Consider the following 27,383-nt stretch of genomic DNA (forward strand, 5'->3'; position numbering starts at 1 on the left):
GGAGATGATTTATAATAAAATCCAGTTTGCATTGTATACTATACATATTTCTGGAGGGTCTGAAAATTAGTTTCAGTTACTAGAGATTGAAAGCGTAGATTAAACATAAAGCGCAAAAGAAGAGAGGACCTGGTCTGATGCTTGTGGCTAGTCCCAGGGCTGAAGTGGGGGCAGTGGGCTTGGCGGTCGGTTTAACACTAGGCCTAAAGGTACGGCTGGGTCTTGTGGCAGCTGTTGTTGTCGCCATTGTAGTCTGCAACGTTGTGGTTGTTTTTGTTGTTGTTGTTGTTGCCTTTATTGCCGTTGTGGCTTTCGTTGCTGGTCTTCTCGTTGTCGGTGGTGTTCTAGTCGTTTTTCTTGTTGTTGGTTTCCTTGTGGTCGTTGTGGAAACGGTTGTAGTGGTTGTGGTTGGTTTCTTGTTGATCACAAATTCTGCAGGAAGAAATGGGTGCAATAAACCAATCCACTCAAAGCAACAGAAATTTACATTAAATATTTTCATTCTTTTTTTTTAAGATTTGTTTTTGGCTTTTGTGCCTTTACTGTGAACAGTGAAGACAGACAGGAAAGAGGGAGAGAGACATGCAGCAAAGGTCGTCATGAACGGGACCTGAACACGCGACAAGCTGTCAGGCCAGAGCCCACATGCGGCATGCGCCCGGACCACTAGGCCAGTGGACGCCCCTAAATGTTTTCATTCTGATGCATTGTTGAGCCTTACCTTCCTTGGGGTGGAAGTGAATCAGCTTGCCCTTTACCTTGACTGGGCTGGGCTTGATGCTGCATTTACCTGGTGCAGCTCTCCTGTGTTGCAACAGTGGATAAATTGCACAAGGCATATTAGCTAAGCTATAATGGTCAATTATTGGAAAGATTGCAACTTGCTTATTAAACTAAACAATGGTTTATCTATAATCTATAAACCATAAACTATTAAGTCTAAACCATAGCTCCGTGTGCAGGTTCTATCCTTTCTCACCTGGAAGGGTCCACTATCTTATAGATGAATCCTGCTTTTGCTGTTGAGCTTGGAGCTCCTGTGGCAAGAAAATACAGCTCACCTTGAAGAGGAGATACAAAGAGGAAAGCAAGATTATGAGAGGGGTTGAGAGAGGAAGGAATGCAGGGAGGGAGGAGCAAATGAAGATGGGAAGAGAGAGGAAAGATGAGTGGAGACGTGGACAAGGAGGCAGGCGGCAGAAAGAAAAGGGAAAGGAGGGGAGACGGTAAGAGTAAAACAAAAAATAGTTATTGTAAAAAGCATTAATGGCTATGGAGACCTGGCATAAACCAATCTCTTCCTCTTCAGTCTCAGAGAGAGAGAGAGAGAGAGAGATGAGTCAAGACGAGCAGCCAGACTAGCCAGTGAATGCAGACAGTCTATAATTCTTTGAAGCCATTAAAGCTTTGAAGTCTGGAATTCTCTAGTGGGGAAACTGTGCTCTTAAAAATGTCACCCAAGAAGACCTAGAGAGGAACATCTGACACCACTCGTACAGTGCTTTGGGCTTATTGAGGCCCTATTGTCCTCATAAGACTTGGCTGGGAGTGTCATATGTCCTGTGAAACTGTCTCTGCAGTCCCCTCCAACACACATAGACACACATGAATTCTGCAAACAATACCTGCTTCATCCTCAGCAAAGGAGATGATGTATTTGTAGTAACTGTTGATGAGCCTAGGGAATCGACAGGTCTTGTCTCTTCCCATACAAATCTCAGTGTACTTCCATTCACCCGTAGTGGTATTCTCCTTCAAGGACATCAGACGTCTACACAAGCACGCGCACGCACGCACGCAAGCACACACACACACACACACACACACACACACACACACACACACACACACACACACACACACACACACATACAGACAGCTGTAACAGTACTGTAGTGACGCATACTTTGTGTACAAGTTTAGTTTTTTTGTTTGTGACTATTCTCATGGCCGACCCCTGAACAGTGTTTGTATCAAGTTTGGTGCAGATCGGATGTTACATGTGTGACGTACACCGCCCACCCTTTATCAGGGGTTCTCAACCTGGGGTCACGACCCCTTGGGGGGGGGGGGTCGCCAATTTCTTTTTTTAGGCCTGATCATATATATAATTTTTTACATAATTGGTAGTTAAACAACTAGTCGACTAGTAAACTAGGCAACTAGTCTACTAGTAAAAATGACTAGAAGTGAATGCCCTGTCGTATGTAGTGACTGCTTTAAGCACTTGATGAAGATACAGTACACAACAATACCATACAATGTCGTAGTATAGTACATACCCGCTCATGAAATCCCCAAAGATATAGATCCCATTTAGATTGGGCATCTGACAACCTCTGTAAATGTACCCTCCAGTAACTGACTTGCCCAGTTTGTGGGGGTAGGCAAAAATAGGCAAGATGTCATCTGCACAGAGATAAACACACGTCACCAACAGAGGGTTTTAACTTTTTTTTTTTGCTTTCTAAAGTGTATCATGTTGTTTACCGTAAACAATCTCTGTTTCACAATGAGGTCATGCACAATTGCAGTACCACTTGTACCATATTGGTGAAAGCTTTCCCCACATTAGCAGACAACTGAAAATATACTAGTATAGAGCCCTGAGGGACTCAACTATATGGGGTTTAAGTGGTTAATATATAAAATGATTTAAATTGAGTGTGGACACAAAATGGAGGGAGTGAGACGGTGAGTAAAGATAGACTCACCTAATGAGGAGTTTTGACAGAGTTTACGATCATAGCAGCTGAATCCTTCTTTGGCCCTCCATCCATAGTTCCCTCCTTCAAAGATTCAATGATACATGTAGGGCAACTTAGCAACAATTCACAGTTTCTCAGAGTATTATTTTAACTCGGCTCATGAATGTTGAGTTATACATGGATAAATCAAATGAACACTTAGAATTTACAGAGTAGTTTTATACAGAATCGTACGGAATATGTATTATACCTAATATCCAGTATGTACAGCATGACTTTTAAGATGGGCTACTCAATTAGGCTGTACTGTTATAACTATGAGAAAACATCAAATTTCTACTATTTACACCTGTTCTGAGTTTGCTGAGTTAGTTATATGAATGCTTTTTGCACACAAACACGGAAAAATGTAACCATGTATAATTTAACTCCATGTTAAAGGCCATACCTTAATAATAACAACCTATTATTGGTTATCCCAGGATAGCTGATATTATTAATTGAGAGCTCCTGTCAACTGAGAGGTGCCTTTTGCATCTGCATTTCCCCCACTGGAGAACAAAACCGGTTGAGGTGGTTCGGGCATCTACTGTAGTATTGATGCCTCCTGAGGTTCACCAGGCAAGCCAAGTTGGGAAGAGACCACAGGGCAGACCGAGGACCAGCAGGTGGGGGAAGGGAAGTCTGGGATCCTCTGCTGGAACTGTTACTACTGTGACCATCCAAGGGATAAACAGATGAAGATGGATAGATGGGTGGACTTGTGAGAACCTACCTTTTACGATGATGTCCACTTCCTCATATTTGTTCTGTCCTACGTCTCCGCAGAACATCCTGCCTCGTCCCTGGCCTGTCGTAGGATCTCCCCGGTCAATGGAGCAGCGCCACATGTTACGTACCCCGTAAGCATAGATCTCTGCAATGGATGGAAGGTAAGTCATTTGGGCAAATGTAGGCTGTTATACAACTATTACACGATTTAAACTAGACATCAACCAATCTGTTGAAAATTGAATTTCTCAAGAAGATTTCAATCCTTGAATTGACACACCGTTCCACAACTATCACCAATTACATACTGTACACGTAATTCAGGCAGACTGAAGTCAAGTCAGGCCCACGCTCATACAGCCTCCAATGGGCTATATGCATCCAACCCTTCCGCGTTCAGCTTGGGCCGCTGCTGCACTTCCGGTCGCCATTGCTAGTGGACGTACGGTAGCCTACGTGTTTCTGACATTTTAGACCCATGTATTTTGTTTGTCCCACATCAGGATTAAAAAACTACCTGCCATCACATGCCAACCCTTGAGCCGAATGCGAACGAAAATAAAAGCCCGGGTGCAGAGGCTACTTGCCAACTAACTTTGTTTGCACCTTGCATGTTTTCAGTGTTGGGCAAGTTACTTTGAAAGCGTAGCTTGTAAAGCTACAAGTAGCTCACCATGGCAGTAGCTTGATCAAGCTACATAGCTACCCCTGGAGAGATGTAGCTTGTAAAGCTACAGCTACATGGAAAAAGTAGCTCAAAGTAGCTCAGCTACTTTTTATTTTTCAGCGTTAAATTGAGAATGTACATGCGGGAGACCCCTCCTCCCCTCTGGGAGACCCCTCCCCTCTGGGAGACCCCTCCCCTCTGGGAGACCCCTCCTCCCCTCTGGGAGACCCCTCCCACCCTGCTCCCCTCGGGGAGACCCCTCCTCCCCCTGCTCCCCTCTGGGATTCCCCTCCCACCCTGCTCCCCTCTGGGAGACCCCTCCTCCACCTGCTCCCCTCTGGGAGACCCCCCCACCCTGCTCCCCTCTGGGAGACCCCTCCTCACCCTGCTCCCCTCTGGGAGACCCCCCCACCCTGCTCCCCTCTGGGAGACCCCCCCACCCTGCTCCCCTCTGGGAGACCCCTCCTCACCCTACTCCCCTCTGGGAGACCCCCCCACCCTGCTCCCCTCTGGGAGACCCCTCCTCCCCCTGCTCCCCTCTGGGAGACCCCTCCTCACCCTGCTCCCCTCTGGGAGACCCACCCACCCTGCTCCCCTCTGGGAGACCCCCCCACCCTGCTCCCCTCTGGGAGACCCCTCCTCCCCCTGCTCCCCTCTGGGAGACCCTCCCACCCTGCTCCCCTCTGGGAGACCCTCCCACCCTGCTCCCCTCTGGGAGACCCCCCCACCCTGCTCCCCTCTGGGAGACCCCTCCTCCCCCTGCTCCCCTCTGGGAGACCCCCCCACCCTGCTCCCCTCTGGGAGACCCCTCCTCCCCTCTGGGAGACCCCTCCTCATCCTGCTCCCCTCTGGGAGACCCCCCCACCCTGCTCCCCTCTGGGAGACCCCTCCTCACCCTGCTCCCCTCTGGGAGACCCCTCCTCCCCTCTGGGAGACCCCCCCACCCTGCTCCCCTCTGGGAGACCCCCCCACCCTGCTCCCCTCTGGGAGACCCCTCCTCCCCCTGCTCCCCTCTGGGAGACCCCTCCTCCCCTCTAGGAGACCCCTGCTCCCCCCTGGGAGACCCCCCCACCCTGCTCCCCTCTGGGAGACCCCCCCACCCTGCTCCCCTCTGGGAGACCCCTCCTCCCCCTGCTCCCCTCTGGGAGACCCCTCCTCCCCTCTAGGAGACCCCTGCTCCCCCCTGGGAGACCCCTCCCACCCTGTGATACCAGGGCCAATCAGAGGCCAATTAGAGGCAGCTGTCAAGTGCTGATATGCCCTCAAAGCAATCAGAAAAAGGAACAGTCCTTGATTTTTCAAAGGGGGTTCTAGTACAAGAATTAACACAGCAACCAATGGTCAAAATTAATATATTTCTTTCATGTTATTGCCCAAAATTGTAGCTTGTAACTTGAGTAGCTAAGCTACAAAAAATGACCCAAAAGGTAGCTGAGCTACTTGACGAGGTACACAAATATGAATGTAGCTAAAATACCACAAGCTACAGCAAAATGTAGCTCAGCTACGTAGCTCAGCTACATGTAGCTTAATACTCCCCAACACTGCATGTTTTACACCAGAGCGTGCATGTGTGTGTGTGACTGAGAGAAAGAGTGAGGTAGCTATGATAGGCCTACAGATATTGCGAGTGAGAGAGAGAGATATGCGAGCGTAGATTATGTATTCCTCATGGGTGTGAGAGATAGTCAGGCAGTGCGTGAGCAGTGAGAGTGGATGAGTGGGAGGCAGCAGTGTAATAACTGGAAAAGCTGCTGTTTTTAAAAGGAGATTTTAAGAAGTTTTTAGCTCATGCCATCATGTCAACATCCAAAGAAAAAATAGAGTCCGCAACACTGGTAAAGAAACTCAGCTCCACTGTTTTATTGTTTTATTGATTCAACGTTTCAATCAACAGGATCTTCTTCAGGAATACTATTCATACTAATTCCTGAAAAAGATCCTAATGATGGAAACGTTTAATCAATAATGAACCAGTGGAGCTGAGTTTCTTTACCAGTGTTGCAGACTCAATTTTTTCTTCCTGTATTGCCGTTTGTCCAGCACCTGGGCCTCTATCATGTCAACGTCGCCACACAAATAATACTATGAAACTATGAAAAACCACAACGTCAAATACCGTATTCAAATGAAATAGTGTGGTTTAAAGAACTCATCTTGATACGGTCATGATCCTAATGGTTCAATCTATGCGGTCTATTTAACCAGAACCACCTCTTTCATTCTCAACGTCTCTCTGGCTGCTACCATAAAGGACAGCTCATCAGTCAACCAACTCTCTCCTCTGTGTCACAGTTGAGCCACACCGCCAAATACAATGCAATATCATTGCAATAAATGGTTGACATCTTGACTGAGCCTAAACGAATGCAAGCAGATACATGTAATGATGAAATCCGTATGAATGAATTTGCTTCTATGAAGTCCATATCCAACTGCTATGAAGGAGAAGTGGAGTTCCAGTAAAGTCTTACCAGATATAATGACATTAGATTATTTCTATGCCTTGGTGTGTCACCATGTTTATTTGGCACAATGCCTTACCTGGGAGTGCTTTCTCCTCGTCCAGGAAGGGGTTGTCTGAGGGGATACTGTAGGGGGCGCCATCATCGTTGTTGTCAACATCAATGCGCAGTGCCTTGCCTAGTAGAGTGGACCTTTACACAATACAGGCGAAAAATTAGATTCTATCGAAAATTATATTCTTAAGTTTTGTAATTACAATTTTAGCACTTTTTTGAGTGGGGAGTAAAAATATACGTATACTTAATGTGGCATAGGCCTATCTGCTTCTATTTATTTTATTTTCTTCCCCCCCGATGCATTCTCACTCCCCTCCCAACACAACATATTTTGCCGCTTGGTCAGGTTCTGCAAATGTCTCGAATTGATGATTTCAATTAGAATATTTGTGTGGTGTGGTAGGGGGGTGCATGTATTGTGTGGCATTACATTGACCATAATGCCTTGGAGCTTTCTATAGTAACATTTGCTGTAAATACTGTCTGTAGTTGAATATGTTTTTTCTTTTCTTCAAATGGCCTAAAAATAAAAAATAAATCACTTTTACACCCACCTTCAGTCTCTCTTGCACCCTGTCATCTTTTTCCTTCTCCCTCTTCCTATCCTCATTTTTGTATTCCTTCATTCCCCTTGTTTTTCCCTCCCTTACCCTCCATACTCCTTTCACCCTCTTTCCATCCCCCATCCCTCTTCTCTCCCCCACATACCAGCAGTGTGTGGTGGCTCGCAGTGTGTAGAGTCAATATTAGATTTGGCAGGGTGTAGTCTCACCCTCATGCCCAGCACAACTAATACAAGCATGTCAACAAAACCTCTCATCACTTACCCTTAGCAACAGCAGTGTGGATTTAAAATTTTCTACGTATAGCCTATATGTTTGTGGTGCAAAATATAGGCCTTCTGTTTTTAATGGCTACAATGGCAATCAATTGGGTCCCGATATAAGACTGAGGTCTGAACTGAAATAGTTTGAGCAGCTGTGTCCTCCTTTATAGGCCTATTTGTTTAAACTTTTCTAGTTAGAGAGCGAGAGAGAGAGAGAGAGCGCCCCAGTAAAGATACACAATGAAGACAACACCATCATCATCAAAGAAAAGTTCTATTAAATGTACACATTTAGTCAATGAAATGTGACTATTTCTTAAATAAAAAGCACAGATATGCTTTGGCCATCCATGTTTGGGGAAGTACAGCGTTTTATGCAACACTCATTGATTCATCAGTATAATTCTGAGACTGTAGTAGTATGGTGGGAAAGTCGCATCCCTGGCCAGACAAGTTTGCGGTTCAGACAGTTGGCCTGGTGAATATCACACGCTGGTTTTACACTGCCCTGACTTACCACTGCACTATACGGGACTGAAGGGGTCACATTGTGTTTTATTTTTACTGGAAATTGTCTCAGAAACTGCCCTGGATTTATCCTATAGGCTATATATATTCACCGTTATGGTGGCTGCCTTTAGCCTTACTGTGGAAAAATACATAGTTTCCAACTCAAGGCTGATAGTGAACCTTGTGGTGCTGCCACATCACTGTGGGAAAAATACAGAATAAAAACAATTGAATAATCTATCCTCAATAACTGTTATCCTGAATAGCAGCTATTCCCACCCGCTTCTTCTTTTCATTTTGTCTGTTCCGTTCAGCGGTCGGCACAGCATATCATCTGCCTCCATCTCACCCTGCCCTCTGCCTCCTCTTCTCTCACATTAACTAACTTCATGTTCTCTTTCACTACATCCATACATCTCCTCTTGGGTCTTCCTCTAGGCCTCTTGCCTGACAGTTCCAACCTCAGTATCCTTCTACCGATATACTCACTATCCCTCCTCCTCTGTACTGTCCAAACCTTCTCAGTCTGGCCTCTCTGGCTTTATCTCCAAAACATCTAACATGGGCTGTTGTCCCTCTGATGTACTCATTCCTGATCCTATATCCATCCTTGTTACTCCCAGAGAGAAAATTTACATTTTAGTCTCTGCTACCTCCAGCTCTGCTTCCTGACTTTTCCTGAGTGTCTGTCTCTAAACTATACAATATAGCTGGACCGTCTTGTACACCTTGATTAATATAATAATTTGTAATTAATGTTATTAATTAAATAATTACATATATGTTCTGAGGTACTGTTTGTAGTGACTCATAGGAATAGACTATGTGACAACCAGGTATAGTCTGGTGACCACCAGAGAGACGAGTGACAGCCAGAATGTAGACGGCACACCGGGAGCAGTATGGGTTGGCGCCCCTGCCTGCATCCTCCATGAGGAGGAAGCCCAAAAACCTTCGATGAGGCCTTTAGGAGGGCCATTCGAGCCGCAAGCCTAGTCTGCGGTACTACCGTTGCCCAGCGGTGGAGCCTGCATTCAGAGTCCACCACTCCTGAATGAGGTGTCTGGTGCTGGGAGTCTGGTGCAATGCACAGGTTCCTCGCTATACTCCTGGTGAGAGCAGGAGTGGACCTGGTGAGACATAGGAGGGGCCCGGACAGGAGGCAACCCACAGAGCCTAGTCCCTCCACATACCAGAATAGTACCTCTCAGTCCCGGCATAGTAGTTCCGGAGTGGTCCCAACGGATTGTGCGGCCCTGTCTTCCCCTAGTGGTTCTGATCGAGGGTAGCTACTGGGACGTAAGTCGGGACTTGATCACCCCGGCTGGGTCACCCGAGTGAGGGGTATGATGTTTGAGAGACCCGAAACCCCGATGACCTTGGGATACATCACTGAGGATATGTCCCAGTTGCATCCAGGCGATGTTATTTCCGATATTAAAAACATTATTATTATATACCCATATGATTAATACTTATCCCTGCAGTGGTAATTTAACATCAAATCCATCAACCATTGTGATTCAATCAGGTGTGACAGGTGTGTCAGTCAGCATGCGGAATGGCAGTTGTAAAAGACATTTACAGACGTGCCTTCATGACTGCACAACAAATCAATACATCCAAGCATGCGAGGAGTTAAGCCAACGCATTCATACGTACACAAACACAGTGGATCCATGTAAACATAGATGCATACATAATGTGTGTACACTTCAAGATGATTCATCCTTGCACATACTGTAGCTATAATGGATACATTTATGCTTACACTACACGCACGCACAGTCGCACACACACACTCACGCACCATGCACGCACGCACACACGAACGCACGTGTGCGCGCGCGCACACACACACACACACACACACAGACACACACACACACACACACACATGCACCAACTGTACCAGTGTTGTTATGGTACTGCAATCCATTAAGTGTACTGTATGTTGTATCTTGTAGTATAAAGGCCATACATCTATGCATGTGTTGAGAATTGAGTCATAGCGCTTACCAACACTGTAAAAGGCTAACGATGGCCTGAAGTCTCTTAAACCAGAGGTCCAATCATTGCGTGCATGCAACGCACAAACACATCACATCATCTGTCAGGATCTCATATACAACGCACAAACACATCACATCATCTGTCAGGATCTCATATGTCATAGCTTCTATTTCTGGCTATTTCAAGGGACCCAGTCCCTTCCTTCCTAATACGAATACATGTTATTTGTGTTTGTTTTGTAGGGGCAAAGCCAACAAATACCCTTTGAATTGGTGTGTAAACGGTTTGATTAAACCAAACTATACTTAGATGAGGGGTCCCCCAATGGCTTTATATTAGGTTTGCTACTTTTTCCCCTCAGCACCAAATCTCTTCACTGAAAATAGCTCACAACAATCACTATTTTTGCAGACTGTTGGTGTTCACCCCAGAATAGGGATGCAAGGGTTCATGTGGTTAAGTGAATGTGACACCCAACCAACCATAAAACGCTACCAGTACAAGCAGAACTGAACATAATTATGATGTAATTCTCTACCCCATCATTGCTGATGTAAATGGGTCTGACATCCACCCACGACTTTCCACATTAAAGAGTTTATGGCATTTAGTAGTCTGTAAATGTAATTAATTCCCTCCAGTGAACAGGATAGTACACTACACACAAAAACTACAAGTTGCCACTGTATTATGCATTCAGTCTTATAAATGCAGATGGAAATTGTTCAGTGAATTGGATTTGACACCCACTCACATAAAACATTAAGCTTGGAGTCCTTCCTAATGGTAGGACAGTATACCAAAGCATATGATATCACATGTCCATCTGTTTTTAAAATTTGACATTTCCTGATGTATTGGTGTATGTTCAAACTTGGCAGATATGTCATTAATTTATACAATATAACAAAACAATTGGGTGGGGATGTCGTTGCAGAGGAGGTCTACCGGTAATTATTTCGGTTCAAATGTAATTTTCTTTTCATGGGAGCAATACATACAAATGATGTAACAGTACGTACTTGTTCTGAGAGTTTCCAAACTTTCCAAAGGGATCACCGGCACGTCCGCCGTCACCGATAAAGACGTACAAATAGCCATCATGTCCAAAGATAAGCTGTCCCCCGTTGTGATTGGATGCTGGCTCCACCACTTCCAAGAGTGTTCTAAACAGAGAGATGGGCTCATATTAGGAGGTAAACATACCTTTGTTCTCTTGTATATGCACACCACACACAACACATATACGTGATCAGCTACTTAATGCATGCACACATACAGTACCCAGACATAGTCATATGGAAACACATGCACTGTATGCAATGTAGACAGTAGACACATCTAAACACACGCACGCACGCACGCATGGTCGCACGCACACACACACACACACACACACACACACACCAGTCAGTTGTACTATTACATTCTAAATATTAAAATATTTGACCCTTTTCTTATTTACCACGAAAATTGTCCACAACTTCAGTGTGATAAATTCTACTAGGCATTTGGTGTGTCCTGTACACAAACATAGACACAACTCTCTCTCTCTCTCTTCATTCTATTCCCATGCATTCTCTGTACCTTCCCTTTACCTCTCAGAGGAGTGGTCCAGTTGGTTGTCATCATGGGCTGACAGCATGAACTCACTGATGCGAATCCTCTCCTCCTTCTTCACAGATACAGAGTAGTACACGTAGGCCTTTCTGACCGCGGAAAGCCTATACAGGCAAAGAAGCAGTTTCAGTAGTAGTCAAAAGTCAAAGCCATATTTCACTTTGGTTTGCTGTTGGGCTGCCTACAACTACTGATGATCTTTTTAGCGATTATTCTATCGATTATGTAATTGAAAAAGCGTTTTTCATGAATTATTTAAAGTTTGTATTTTTTTTTATGATGGACTAAGTCTGATTCGCGACTTATGCCCTGTTTTATACTTTATAGTGTCACTCGTGGCACATTGAGCTTTGTGTGTTTTGGAATTCAATCTATTGAATCAATTAGTTTTAACTGTTGCGCCCCTATAGTTTGCTGACATCTACTTTTCCTAGTCATAGTCAACATGGGTATAGTCATAACATCCACAGTCAGAAAGCACAGAACATAAACCTGGGATGCAGGGCTATGCAGAGAAATCCCCTCTCGTCCCCAGCCCAGGGTGAGGTGAGGACCGCACGGGTAAGGTTGAGAAATGGCCGGTCAATCCTAGAGCCGTTGGCGAGATACACCCACACGTAGCCCAGCTGTTCCGCCACAAAGAAGCGGTGGGTCCCGTCATCGGCGTGAATCATGGCCACGGGGTTGCGGAGCCCGTTGGCAATCTCTTCTAGGCACAGCTCCAGGCAGCCGTCAGAGTCTTCCACTACTGAGCCGAGGTTCGCATTTAATTCTGGGAAGAAATGGGGTGGAATGCAGAGATGAGGGTGGTGTCACTTGACTAGTTTGTGTTTGTGCAAGACAGACACAACGGACATGAAATCAGATATAGAGTTGAGGGATAACGTTGTACTGTATGTGGGTGTATTTACCAATTAAGCCCCATTTTTGTTTCAGAAATGTTCCGAAATAACTTGTCTATAAGCTCACAGCTTGTTGATCCTCTATATTTTCAAGGAGAACATTTGGAAATCTTTGGGAAGTGTGGTTAAGGCAGCCAGACGTTGCCAGTACATGTATTTAATCCACTACAATTTTTTCTATATTGATTGCATTGAATGTATTTAATCATGTATTTTATTTTTGTCATATATCTCTATATATATATATATATATATATATATATATATATCTCTCATATCACAGGGACAGGTCTTATTTAACCCGTGTTCCCCTACCCCCTTCTGATTGGTTGCATGACTCTCTGGCACCATATTTAAGTGTGAACCATTATGTGCCCTGTATTCCCTGATGAAGGCTTAACCGCTGAAACGTTGGATATTCCTGTCTTACCTGCTGTCCTAATAAATATTGGTACTCTGGCTATTGGTTTATTCAAGATCTCCTCTAAGGCAGCCAGACAAACAGAAAAAAAAGTACATTCCATTGGCAATTAGCACTATCTGTGTTTTCATACATAATCCCCTACCTGCATTCGACAGTACATTAGGGTAGCAGTATTGATTGTCCTTCAGCTCCAGGAAGTCACAGAACCTCCCACGATCATCTTCTATGCCCACAGTCAGATTGGAAATCCGGGCCAAGGTTCCAGGCCCCATGTCCCCGATGCCTTCCAGCAGCACACTAAGGGTATTGCGGCACTGTCTCCAATAGTCTGAGCAGTAGTCGCCACACAGCCCTGGGAGCACCCGCATGGGGGTGTTGGCGTCCTCTGCATCATAGAGATGGGCTGCATATGGTGAACACTCCTGAACGGGGGGGAAACAACATTTGACTTTGCATAGTATTGCATAACTACATCTGTAGAATGAACACTGCACAATAATGACACATTTAGATAAAATAAAAGTAAACCTAAACGACACAAAACAAAAAACAGTATGTATTATTCACACTTGCTTCTATTGGGAAACTTTTTTTTTTGCTAACTTCCCCCCACACATTCACTGAGTGGTCAACCTTGTCTAGGTTGAGAGCTGCAAGGTTTTACTGTACACTGTACATGTTGGGTAGGCACGTGGCTTCCCAGGAACATAACACATGCCGTAAGACAATATGCATACTGTATTGTATACCGGTCCTACGGTATAACTAAAACATACGTAAACCAAACCTTTTTTTGTTTGTTTTTGTGCGAAGATCCACTCTTTCCTCCGCTTCAGAGAAAACAAATAGAAAGTAAACACAGACCTATACTCAGTATTTATTAAGTGGTTGCCATACGCAACCACTTAATGTCTCCCACTTTTGGTCAGCTGACAGGGCCAGGCTATAACCAGCCAGTGTCTTAAAATGCAGCCAGATTTCAAAGGAACTCAAGAAGGTCCAGTCAGTTATTAAGTCAGACCCGCACGGTGCACACCCAGCATGGCCTGCACAGGCAGGCACGACACTCAAACCATCATCATGACCAAGAAATGGAGTCATAGCAAGAGAAGTTCATGTAACTTCAGAAGTTACATTATGGTCTTGTTTTTTAGATTTATAATATATATATATATATATATATATATGTGTATATTGAAATCTAACACACTAAAACACTAAGGTGCAGCCAGGGAGCCCTTTGTGCTTGTCATACAACTGATTTTGAAGATATATTTTTCATGAATTATTGTTATTATTAGAGAAATCTCAATAATGACATCATCATGATGAGTCAGCGAAGCCCACTTACAGCGATAATGATGATGACAATATCTGACTTTGTGCTATTGAAGAGAGAAGGTCATCCCACAGCTAAGTATTTCTGCTGGGTAATGTGTCAGAACTGGTTTGTGCATGGCCTCAAAATGCCTTAATGTCAAAGCATATTTAGCTACCGTTACACCGTATAGTAACTTAAATGGATGGTTTCTATTTGCGTATGAGGACAGACTGAGACAACCACAATGACATATGGCAGACATCCGGCTGTTATGTTGTATCCCAATTTAGCCATTAGCTTGCTGCAAATGTACTGTAGATCAACTTGGTACACACTGCTTTTGCTCAGCAGCACTTTGGCAATATTGGGCAATATCAATAATGGTGTTAAAATCAAATGAATAATTGTTTGAATATTGTTCTAGATCTAACTAGATCTATCTAATTGATCTAACTGTCTAGCTATTTTGCCAAACTGCATCCAATTCACTTTCCATTCGTTAGAAACTCAAAGTGCTACAGTGAGCAAATGCAAAAGAATAAAAATAAAAACATAAGCATTACACCATTATTGCATTATTGTATTGCAGTAGCAGAAATTTTCTATTTTTGAGTGGTGCAACCACTCCAAGGAACAGCTTTGTCTGTGTTCACCTACTGTATGTGTTCATGTGTTCACCTATGTGACTATGAGCGTCATATAATGAGTACCAGTAGGGGCGCTGTTTGACAGAAACAGAGAGAGAGAGGGAGAGAGACAGTGCTGCACTGTTGCCTGCTAATGAGAGAGAGAGAGAGAGAGAGAGAGAGAGAGGAGGGGGAAGAGAGAGAGGGGAGTTGCACAGGTGTGATTTTTATTTAACCACTTAGAATACAATAGAATAGGAATCACTCCGTTGCTGTGTTTTTTTTGTCACATTACGGCTCTAATTTCGTCAGTAATCCCTTACCCCTAAACTTATTTGCCTTTTTTTTTTTACTATTTTGAAAAACATCAAAATTGTTCAACTAGCCGATCTACATCAACACGTTGTGAGCTTGTAGATATTTGAATAATTCAAAAATGTTTTTCAAAATATTAAAAAAGGTAAAGGAGTTTATAGGGATAATGGGTTTAGCACAGACAAAAATAGGGCCCATATATATATATAATATACTGTAAATGCACATACTGTAGGTGAAATTAATCCTCTGCATTTACTCTAACAACTAGGAGCAGTGTGAAGCCATTCTATGGTGCTCAGGGAGCAATTTGGGGTTAAGAGTCTTGGTCAGGGACAAACATCAACACATTGCTGACCTGGCCTGAAATCGTACCTGGGACAACCAGGGGCTCTGGCTCCCCAGGCAGGCTCATTAACCACTCAGCTAACCTCAGCATCCAAATCCTGGGGGGAACATTAGCCAAAAACAGCAGATACAAGCCTACAACTCGCCCACTCTAGGCTTGTAGATCGCACATAGACGTGAATAGCTAGGCTACTAGGCTACTGCCATTTCTAGGCTGCACCACTGAGGAGGTGTGTGTGGTGTAGCATGCTTTGATGTAGCCATAATGTCAATGGTAAACAGTGCCTTTGACTCTTTGAAATGAGGCCTGTGATTTTCAGTACTGTTGAAGCGAGACTGTAAGCAATAGAGGGCAGCTAAAATTAGGGGGGGGGGTGTGTGTGTGTGTGTGTGTGTGTGTGTGTGTGTGTGTGTGTGTGTGTGTGTGTGTGTGTGTGTGTGTGTGTGTGTGTGTGTGTGTGTGTGTGTGTGTGTGTGTGTGTGTGTGTGTGTGTGTGTGTGTGTGTGTGTGTGTGTGTGTGTGTGTGTGTGTGCGCTCAAGAGAGAGAAGGATGGAGAGAGAGCTGTACGTGTGCTGGAAATGACCCACAAGGCTTTGTATGAGTGGAGAAAACTGTACAGTTAATACTAAAACACACCAAGCTCATGAAGTCAACGAGTGGAAGAGGACTTGCAGTGAGTTTGTAATAAATGCCAGTCACAACAGCTTTGTAATACTGTTAACCGTGTACACTGCGGAGTCTGACCCGTGTATAGTTATAGACTTGGGGTCTTCAAGGTTTTTCAGGCCAATGACCCCTTAGTTGAGAGAGAGAAGCAGGGACCCCCACTACATTTTGTATAAAATCTAACAAGACATTTGTTGTTAGGACATTGAAACACAGCATGGGGCAGGGAAGACAGCCTGGCGTCTATGGGAAACCGCCTCATTGGATCAGACCAAAGACAAAAGCTGGCAAAGACAAACGTGTCTGTGCCAGTTTGACCTTTTGAAGATTGTGTTTTTCGGAAGCCTCGGTTTGTGCACGACTCGAGGTATGTGTACTATGTGCCATTGTGGGATTTGAAGATTGGACGATGTCTGTTCCTGCAGTGATTATGGTTTTGGAATGCCATTGCGGACGATCAAAGAGAGATAAACCCTTTCCTAATACAGAACAAATGAGAGCATAGCACACGTTTATTTGAGTTGATAAATCCCTGTGGTGTTAGCTTGGATGTATTAAACTCTAGATGAGGTATAGAAAAATGGTTGGCACCTCTGTGCCAACTTAAACTCAGAGTACAAAGCAGATTGTTATTGTTATTTCCACACCAGAGCAGGCGTATCTGTCCATACGCTGAGCAGATTATTTATATCACCATTCATCCAGTGAGTTTGATTTAGCCGTTTAAACAATGCATTAGTCGTCCCTTTCCCACATGCAACAGATCAGGGCCTTATTCCAAGTTCACAATGTAGCACAGGCTAGTTAGTATGTAGTCTTAATTGTGTCCCCATATGACCCTTGTCAGTACAGGACAACTTTTGTTCTGATTGAGAGGACTTCATGTTCTTATGTGGTCACAGGGAAGAGTAAATACACCTAACAACTGACAGCTGTTTTATAACAATGGATTCACCCACAACCAGATGTACTGTTACTAGTAGGCTACTTAATAGCACACGGTTCAGCAAAGACACGCAAAGAACGGCGTGTTCCCTCATCTGCGTCATCAGTGCCCATACACGAGGCGGGGTTGGCGAAAAGGCCTTTCTGTATGGAGTGTCCATACCCCCCCGTGTCCCCTAGGGTAGGTACCCTCACAAAACATGCAGTAATCCTGGTCTCTAAAATACCTCCCCCTGGCCAGCCGGGGCGCCTGATGGAGGGGAAAGGAACTGGTCGGAATAACGTTTTCCTTCCACGCGCTATCCGGCCGGGGAAACTCTTCCCTGTCAGCTTGGACTCCTCATGCATAGAAGGAAGCATGAGGTCAGTCCGCTGCCCCCCCAGGTTGGCAGAGGAAGTGTAGCGCCCAGGATTACATTAGATAATTGACATTGGGTGAAAAAATGGGTTACAAAATTGTGGGATAAAACATTAAAAAAACAATCCAATATCTTAACCACTAGACCAAAGGGATATCCCTATGGACCGGGGGAGATATTAGACTTTTGAGGCCATCAGGCAGAGGCTCTGAGCCACTCTGCTACACAAGGATAATTTGATTATTTTTGTACACTCAAAGAAGTTCTAAGGCTGTCACGATTACAATTCTAAGTTGGTAATTAAGTGTCACACAAATAATGGCGATTAATGATTTAATTGTGTTTGGAACATATGCATACAATTTTAATTTATGTTTGATTTTTAGGCTTCATAATCACAACTTGCACATGGCAGACATGGAAATAATGACTTAAGAAAAACTGACACATTTAATACTTTTATAAAATAAATATGGCATAAATAGCTGATCTACAAGCTTGTAGATCTGCTATTTCTGCTATGTTTGGGAAATGTTTGAAAATGTATTGAACATTTTTCAACATTTGCAAAATTATTACGATTATCTCAAATAGTTATTAGGCAAGTATGTAATAATATTATTACATAATAGCCCTAGAAAAAGTCCTAGAATCCATAAATTATAGAAATCACATGAATACTACTGTGCCCATGCTGTAGTGCTTTGTTTTAAGCCAAAGTTGGAGAAGATCGGGATGGTAACCAGATGAAGCTGTGCAAAATGTGTAGACCAGCATCCCAGAAGCACACATGGTGAAAATTAAACATACGCACGCACGCACGCACGCACGCACACACGCACACGCACACACACAAACACACACCGTTATTGCATTTGTTGGCTAATTTGCTGGTAAGGCTGTGTGCGTATGTACACATCTGTATACACATCTGTAAACCCAATGGCTTTAAAATCTGGCAGTGCGGCTATAAGCAGTAAGCCTGTCAGGTCTAGAAGTGTGGTTCATGACGTGGCATTTGGAAACCTGTGTGAGATGATTTGGGAAGGTAACTTGAGGACTTTTATGACTTTAAAAGGAAAACTATAAGCACAATAAACAAAGTGGTTGGTGGACAGAAGTAGACATTTCATGGGTCATGATAACTTGAACTTGCCAACTTACTTTTTTTTTTCAAGTACTATTTTATTACTCGGCTTTGTTGAATACTAAATTCTGATTGGCCTGTTATTTCCAGATGGCATTGTACAGTATATACTGTACGTATACATTTCACATTATACATGATGTTTTTCCGAAGATTGCCAAATGCGGAGTGGGGCACACAAACTATGCTGTGCACAAATTGCACATCTTTTAAGCTGTATATTTCATCTTTGAGTAAAATTATGATTTCACTAATGATCACCATTTGATTGGTGATATTGACACCTTCATTGAGCTTCCCATTGCCATTGGATGTTGGCCTATTATGACATGGCCAGAATAGGGAGGGACGCTGGGGTTTGTGAGGTTGACAATAGCATCTCTGCCTCGTCTCCCATGTTAACGTCCCAGTCCTTTTCCAGATGGCTCAAAGAGTTAACTGTGGGCTTCTCGGTTTAACTCCATGACTCAACAAAGAGTCAACAGAAAATACCTCAGAGAGTAGAGAGAAAAGGGAGTCTACCCTGACTGACCCACAGAATGAGGTAAAGTGTCATAGAACACTTTTTAAAAAGAGATGAAGAAAACGAGCAAAGGAGAAAATTCCCTACAGAGTAGACCACATCGTTAAAACAAATGGGCAGTAAAGTGAGACGGTGTACAATAAGTAGACAAAGAGAAGAAAGGGAGAAAGAGAGAAGGAGAATGCCACATGTTCACACACTCACTACTCACATTTAGACCACTATGTAGTGAGTTTGCCATTTTGTAGTGAGAATTATTATAGCTTATAATATGGTAATTCTAATTGATAAAAAATGCTGACTAGTCCTCTACATTGACCAGTCAACACCCTATGCCTAAATTGCCTATATAATGAGTAGAACCAGTGGTGGTCAATTATTTCACCTCCTATATACAGGTTTAATGTTTGTTTTTAGTTAAATGTTTGTTTTAAAAACGCCATTGACAATGAAGGGAAAATTTACATAATCTTGTCCCTAATAAAACAAAATGTCATTAACAATACAGAGAATGTAATGTTTGTTTTGACACCGTTTGTTTTTTACATCACCTAATCATAGCAACATCAGTTAGACTTAGACTCTAATATAGCGCCCCTCACTTCACACAGGTGTGATTTTTTTTGGTCTTTTGACTCCTTCAGGTTACATTCTTGAATGTAAGCTGCTATCTCTCTCTCTCTCTCTCTCTCTCTCTCTCTCTCTCTCTCTCTCTCTCTCTCTCTCTCTGTCAGTATCATATCTCTTGGGACCAGAAGAGGAAGTGGATGTTTTGGTTGGTCAGTCGACTTGGTGGCGATGACAAGCCTTCTTCTGTCTTACTAACGAACGCACGCACCCACGCACGCACGCATGCATGCACGCACGCACGCACGCACACACACACTTACCATGTCTCCTTGATATCAGCGCCAGGGAGATCCAGCAGTGCAGCTCAAACAGAGGCCTCAGTGTGGTGGGTTTACCCAGGATAAGTAGCTTGGCAGTGGGATAAGTTGAACTAGGGGCCTCCTCTCTCTCTCAGACCACTGACAACAATTTACAAACTGCAGTGGGATTTCTGGAATCAGAGGTTTTTACTGCTGGTGTTGGCTTAAAGTTTGAAACAAAGTATATTACTACTTTAAAGTAAAACTGGGAGATGCAAACATGTTATATTGTGGTGACTGATATTATGAATAAGCATCACTGGCAAGTTCTTTTCTCCCCACTATTTTCTAAAAAAATAAGACATATAAATGGCAAAAAGTCAAACCATGCAAGCTTTCACATAATAACAGCACAGTTTGTGAGTCACAAATTTGTTATTTGGGTCCCTGGCTGAAAACTAACTACACTATTAGAAATTGTAACTTCAGTAAAGTATATTGTTGCTGTCCATATTTTTACTTTCTTTACAAAAAGCCTCAAATCATGAACGCAGTGCAATTTACGTGAAATGTTTCACAGACTTTCCTACTAGGCTGAGGAATATATCCCACGCTTTTCACATTGGCCTGTTATAGCGCCACCAACAGGTGGATTTTTGCAAAAATAAATTTGACAAAACAAAATGCCTCAAATCATCCAATTGCCATCCAAGGCGTAGGAAGCAATGGCACCCTTTTCACATTGGCCTATTATAGCACCACCAGGAGGCCATAATAATCTGACCTGCCCTGGTGGAACCTGTGCCCCGAGGGGCACTTTTTTTGTTTGCAGTGTTTTGGGCTTGAGTGTGACTGGCAGTTTGAAGTCTTCTGTTAGTGGCAGCACTGTTATTTAACCCAACATACAGCCAGCCCTCCTTGGAAAGAACTAGCCTACTGTAGGTTATAATCACCACAATGACACAACCCTATATTTAAATGAAGGGAAGGGATATGTCAGTGTCTCATAGTGCATGATTTGAATCTATGTTGTGGATTCTTACACGATGTACTAGGCTAGTGCATCATTTGCCCAGAATGTGAGTTGAGCTTAATAGAAATTAAATAATCTTTCCACACAAAATCATCATGTATATTCCTGGTTGGTACGACGCCAATATTGAATCTTTGAAAGTTATTGCACAGTATTGAACATCTGCATATATGCTTATTTCAGAATACTGATTTTACAAACACTAATGCTTCTATGTAACTAGTGTGTAGTTTGTTGTTTAGTCTAAAGAGTAGCTGAAGTATGCTTGTCTACTAAACAAATGTGTTCAGGATCAGGGAGGCTGAGATTGGTCTGATTTCTACTTAGTTGTGGTGGAACGGTATCATGCACCAAAAATGTGCAACCTTACAATGCTTCACAGTGCGGCATGTTGTCAGTTGTTGGTCGACTACTTTAAGAATAAATCAGTCATTATTGTCTCCACCAGGCCGAAGGCATGGGAAGAGAGTTTTGCACTGTGTGTGTGTGTGTGTGTGTGTGTGTGTGTGTGTGTGTGTGTGTGTGTGTGTGTGTGTGTGTGTGTGTGTGTGTGTGTGTGTGTGTGTGTGTGTGTGTGTGTGTGTGTGTGTGTGTGTGTGTGTGTGTGTGTGTGTGTGTGTGTGTGTGTGTGTGTGTGTGTGTGTGTGTGTGTGTGCGCGCGCGCGCGCGCGCGCAAGTCCGTCTGTCCGTCCGTCTGTTACCAGCTAATCACCGGCACCGTTAACCCGGTCGATGCAAAATGTTGCACACACACTCCCTGGATGCCAATGATGAACATCTGCCCCAAATTTTCCAGAACAGCCTGTTATAGTGACACCATGAGGCCGACTTTTGTAAAACACATTTTTCTGTCAAAGAAAATCCCGCAAATCGTTACACAGTATCTCTATAGTCATGTGCTCAAGACGGATCTGTCCGATATTTCATATTCCATCCTATTTGGCTAACATTGGCTTTCAAAGTTTGCAGTATTGGCCCATTTTGAACAAAAAGCCTCAAATCATGAACGCAGTGTGCAATTTACTTGAAATTTTTCACAGACTTTCCTCCACAACCTGCCCTGCCCTGGTGGAGACATGTGCCCCGACTCCGAGAGGCACTTTATCTAGTTCCTTGTGAATTACATCTGGAACACTACCAGTAGCATATTCCTGAAGGCCTTGTATGATACTTAACGTAAATAATTTGGTGTTCTTTGGATTTTCATTAGATCACCAACACGTGCCTTAGTCTCAGTTGGCAATCTATTATAGGATTGCCAACTGGTTTGGAATTTGCTTTAAGTACAGATAGAAGCAGATTGTTTAAATAGGAGGTCAGCGTTGGTACAGCACATAGGATAACAACCTTGTTCTCCCACATGGGAGTCTAAACAACCACCAGACAGCCAGGGTTTAATTCCCCTCTGACTATGGGTTGTGTGTTTTTGTCTCAAGAATGTTGACTCTTAACACATGGTGGAGAGAATATGGCTATTTCATTAAATAAACATCTCATAGGAGTATTAGGCGTTTGTTTAATGCAATGTCTAAGCTATTGACAGGCTGTTGTTGCCCTGCATGACTTTTTTTTTGTATTTCCCCCAGTAGAATGAATATGTTTTATAATTGAGTCTCAAACATATGGAGCATCACATTGGTTTCGACTGGCATGGAAGTCAAGCTGGTGGTCCCACACTTATTCACCCTCGGTCACATATGCAGTTGCCCTCAATCTTGCATAGCCAGACAACTATTTCACAATCTCCGAATGCTATATAGAGTCTAGAACTATCGAAATCCAAGTAAGCCATTTCCGTTCACGAGAATATATTTTAAAATATCTTTAGAGGTTATTTTTTATTTCCTTTTCTGCTAAGCAACAAGCTATTATATGCTTAGATGATTTATATTTATATTAGGATAAATGTGCGCGACTGTAAAGACGAAATGGAAGTGGGGAGGAGTATCCACTTCTGCTTTATATTTGACTCATGACAGCTCTTCCGTTGCTCCAGACTGTATGATGAAAGCATTTGGAAATTGCGAGAGGCAACAGACTACCAGTCTACAGAGGCAACGCGAGACTACCCTCAAACTAACACTTACACCCTCAATAGTTTAATCTAGAATGTCTTTTTAAGCACAACACAACTCACTCTTTCATGCTACATGCTACATGCTCAGCACAGGTCACCACCAGCTCTACTGCAGCATGTTGGTGATCACTCCCTCACTCCTGACTCCCTCCGCCTACCCAACCTCCTGCTGTATAGTAGCCTTTAGGTCAGGTTAGGTCAGCCTGGTCATTGTGTGGATTTATGTGGAGTATATCATGTTTAATATACGTGGTTTAGGGAATATGTCCCATGAAGGGTTAAAATGGTCAATGTAGTGTGTCAGAGAAATGTGTGGGTGGGGGGGGGGGGGGGGGGGGGATGGGGGCCAAGGAGAGGGAACATTCCCTGGCCAAAGTACAGACCACATCATTAAAACAAATGTGCAGTAAAGTGAGACAGTGTACAATACATTAAGTAGACATATGAGGGAAAAATAAGTAGAATGCCACGTATTCACAACCTTCCTCTTAAACAGGCGTACAAAATCATTCACTATAGGCTATAGTCCACTACATAGTGAGTTAAGGTAATGTTATAGCCTATGTAGTGGACTCATCATACCCCACAATGCATCATGAAAAGTATTACAAGATACAACTGATAGTAACTTACCAAGCAGTATATAGCAACATACATGTATTGCACAGAAAGAAAAAAGGTATTTGGTATTTCGTGCAGTATAATACTGTACGCATTTTTCACCAAAATACATGCCGATATTTATTATAGGCACCAGCTGACATTGATGTGATTTTTCATCTTGCCGAACTCACTATGTAATCCTGTAAATGGAACACCCTATAAAGTAAGTTGGAACGTGAATCCCATACTAAATATATTCCATACTGAATAGACAGGGTCTTAACTAATGGAACATTCAGCACTCAAAGTGAAACCGCATCGATTATAAACAATTTTTGTCTTTCATCTTCGGTTTCAGCAAGACAAAATAAACGTAACCTCTTCTGAGGTATGCTCTCCACTATAGTTTTTTATAATTATCATGTCAGTTGCTGCTGTTGGATGAAAACATCATCTACCTACCTAGCTGAATGTCTGGCTGTCTGTTTGTCTCTCTCTCTGTCTTTGTCTATCTGTCGTTATCATCTCTTGTGGCCAGAAGAGGAAGAGGATGTTTTGGTTGGTCAGTCGACTTGGGGGCGACAAGCCCTCTTCTGTCATGTCAATGTAACTCTGTATCTTTAGGCTCAGCTTCAGGGGGTTTGAGAACTCAGTCTGTGTCATGCTGGTGCAGATTGGGAGCTTCACAGGAGCAGAGCCACAACTCAAAATACAATACAATACAATATAATTGCAATAAATAGTTTATCTTGATGAAAGCAATATAGCATGATATTCAATTGGATTGGCTGACGGTTGTCAATTAGATTGTTGTTCAAGTACGTCAATTAATTTGAGAAACGACCAATCGTATCACTCATATTTTTATACTCTCTCACACTCAAACTCAAAGGTGTGTGTATGTCTTACCTGACATAGGATGCTGCGAATGTACTTGCCACAGCTGGTGTAGCCAGAGTAGTCAAAGTTGTCCATGATGGCGTAGAACTTGTTCGATATCACTTCGTCCTGTTCTTGACTGCAGCATCCGAATTTGGTGTACTCTTTACAGAAGAGAAGTGGCTCTGGCGGTTGGAACGGAGGCTTGTAGTCCAGACACTGGGGGTGAGTGCTCCCCCACCAGGCCTGGAGGAGCAGCAGCAGGAGGTGTAGGAGGAGGTAAGGGGAAGAGGTGCTCTCCTGAATGAGCCAGGGCATCGTGCTGCTCCTCGGGGTCATGGTGTAGACGGAGTTTGATGCAGAGGATGCTGTAGTCTTAGAGAGGTGCTCATGCAGAAAGCTCAGCACATGTGGGCAAACGGGAAGAAGGTTTTGAGACACCACACCTATTCCAAAGCTTTTTTTTCGAGAATAGGCTCAAAACACACAACTAGGACATGGGAGGTTAGAAGTCGGTGCCTGAGATATTGCAGGATTTCATATTCAATAATATTGTCTATGTTGCCATAGCATTCCCGCCTCTGCTAAATGTGAGGATTGGCTTAGTGGAATGTGTGGGTGTGTGCTTATGGATGTATGCATGAGTCCATATGTGCATGTGTAAGACACACAGACCTAACTTTACACCTGCCTGTAGAGTGGGCAGATACATACTGTAGCCATAATATTATTCAGGTTATCTACATACCTACAGTCCTTTTGGTTTGTGTGAAGACAATAAGTACTATAGACCTATGATGGTGAACCTATTAAGCGAGATATAAAGGCAGGAAGCAAACACAAAGGTGTGTTCAGACTGAAGTCTGGCAGCATCAATATCTCAAAGTCCATTTCCAAACTTTTGCAAGGTCAGGCAGTTAAACTTAGCTTGTAATATCCATTTCATGGCTACTTCTCAAACAGTACTTGGCAGAATTCAGGCAAAACCTCCTTCCCTCCCCCCCAGCAAAAAGGAAAGAAAAAAGCAACCACTTTGTTGAACGGAAGTCCACTTTGTCAGAGAGGAAGAACCACAAACAGAACCAGATTTCTTTGTAAGTCCCAAGTAGTTTGAAGCTTCAGTTTCCACAGCTTCTGTTGAATGTTTACTTCCAACGTTTGTGCCCTTTGGAGAGTCTCAGTGTGTTTGCTCTGGACATGTGCTTGCTGGCTCCAAGCGACAAGACCCTGCATGCAGAGGGAGAGAGTGAAATAGAGAAAAGGAGTCAGAGAGAGAAGCTCTTTCATTCAGCCACGCTGCAACTTCAACTCTCAGATCCCTCCCCCTTTGCTTCTTTCCTCTCCTCTTCTCTTTCTCTCTCTCCCCCCTTTGCTTCTTTCCTCTCCTCTTCTCTCTCTCTCTCTCTCTCTCTCTCTCCTCTTTGCTTCCATGCACTCCCACAAAGATACGTGCATTCCTTCACATAACGCGCGGTCTCATGCCCTGAAGTTACAGCTTTCTCTCCCCCTCTCTTTTTCCTGCGCCCCTGCAGCATTCCCAGACCTCTCTGCCCCTCATTCTATGATTTCCAGACAGACATATTCACTCTGCTGTGCGCGGGTGGGTGCACGTGCATGCGTGCGTGCGTGTGTGTGTGTGTGTGTGTGTGTGTGTGTGTGTGTGTGTGTGTGTGTGTGTGTGTGCGTGCGTGCGTGCGGTCAGATGAATGAAGATGTGTTCTGGAAATGAGGTTCAATGGATTCTCCCTGAAGAGCTCCAGTCTTTCCCCCATGCATATATCGTATGAACATACGTAGCTCCAGTATTGCACAGTCCCCCCCCCCCCGCCAATTTGGGAGATTTTGTTACACTCTCCGGGTGGAATTATCACTGAGGTGTACAAGAAACATCACAGTAGCAGTAAGTAATATACTGATAGTCCTGGTGCCCTCTGACGTGGGAGCAATTATTGTGTTTACACGTCAGCAAAATCCTGAGTGTTATGTAATGAGTGAAATGATTACTCTGAATTTGTGTGTGCGTGTGTTACGTGTGCGTGTGCGAGCGTGCGCGTGTGTGTATACATCTACCATCTGTGTCTCATTATGTTCCAGTCACAGTTTTAGAAGAGAGAGACTCATCTGTCTGGCTGGGGATCAGACATTTCATCACTCCACTCTACCACAATATGTGGTACACATGGACACACACTTTCACTGGGTTCAAAAGATGGATTAACACGTTATCATGTCTACTTCATAAACCACCAACGCCAACCAACTCTAAATCCCCTGATACTGTCATTGGCATTTTCACCATAATCTTTTTTTCATAATTTGACTGTAGCAAATATTTGTAGTATAATGTATAAAGTAGAATGTTTTATCAAAAATAATTCCAGTATGTTATAACTGCATTATGATAGAACTGCTTATGGCCTGATTGCTTACTCTAGTAAGCACATACTGTATAGTGCAGAACTACAGCATACGACAGACCACATCCTGTTGAAGATGACATTTAGATTACTGCACCTACCTCTTGCCTGCAGACACAATTAGCCCTTCACTAAATCCATCCCCAAAAAGCAATTGTCCAATGCCAATCCAAATAGTTTTTTTTGTTATCAAATGTTTTTTATTTTAGACAAAAAATCACAATAGAACATCATGAATGAAATAAAGAAAACAAAACACATAAAAATAACACATAACAGCAAAAGAAAGG

General features: G+C 43.4%; 1 protein-coding gene across 2 annotated transcripts; it reads right to left on the bottom strand.

Annotated features, from left to right (window-relative positions):
• LOC310864955 (HHIP-like protein 1) lies at positions 1–25,908 on the bottom strand (the record flags this gene model as incomplete). Of its 2 annotated transcripts, XM_083773836.1 has the most annotated exons (13): positions 24,707–25,908; positions 13,106–13,385; positions 12,130–12,409; positions 11,616–11,741; positions 11,040–11,183; positions 6,691–6,803; positions 3,484–3,624; positions 2,715–2,789; positions 2,283–2,409; positions 1,626–1,771; positions 980–1,061; positions 722–804; positions 1–432 (listed from the first exon to the last, which is right to left on the bottom strand). In XM_083773836.1, the coding sequence occupies exons 1-13, from the start codon at positions 25,013–25,015 to the stop codon at positions 80–82; spliced, it is 2,259 nt and encodes a 752-aa protein (XP_083629962.1). In that variant the 5' UTR covers positions 25,016–25,908. The 2 variants fall into 2 exon arrangements, with proteins under 2 accessions (XP_083629962.1, XP_083629963.1); XM_083773837.1 differs by lacking the exons at positions 1–432; positions 722–804 and having other exon boundaries at positions 976–1,061.
• Between the last annotated feature and the right edge of the window lie 1,475 nt (positions 25,909–27,383).

Source organism: Protomyctophum parallelum (genome assembly GCF_964188405.1).
Source record: "Protomyctophum parallelum genome assembly, chromosome: 9".
Taxonomy (NCBI): Eukaryota; Metazoa; Chordata; class Actinopteri; order Myctophiformes; family Myctophidae; genus Protomyctophum; species Protomyctophum parallelum.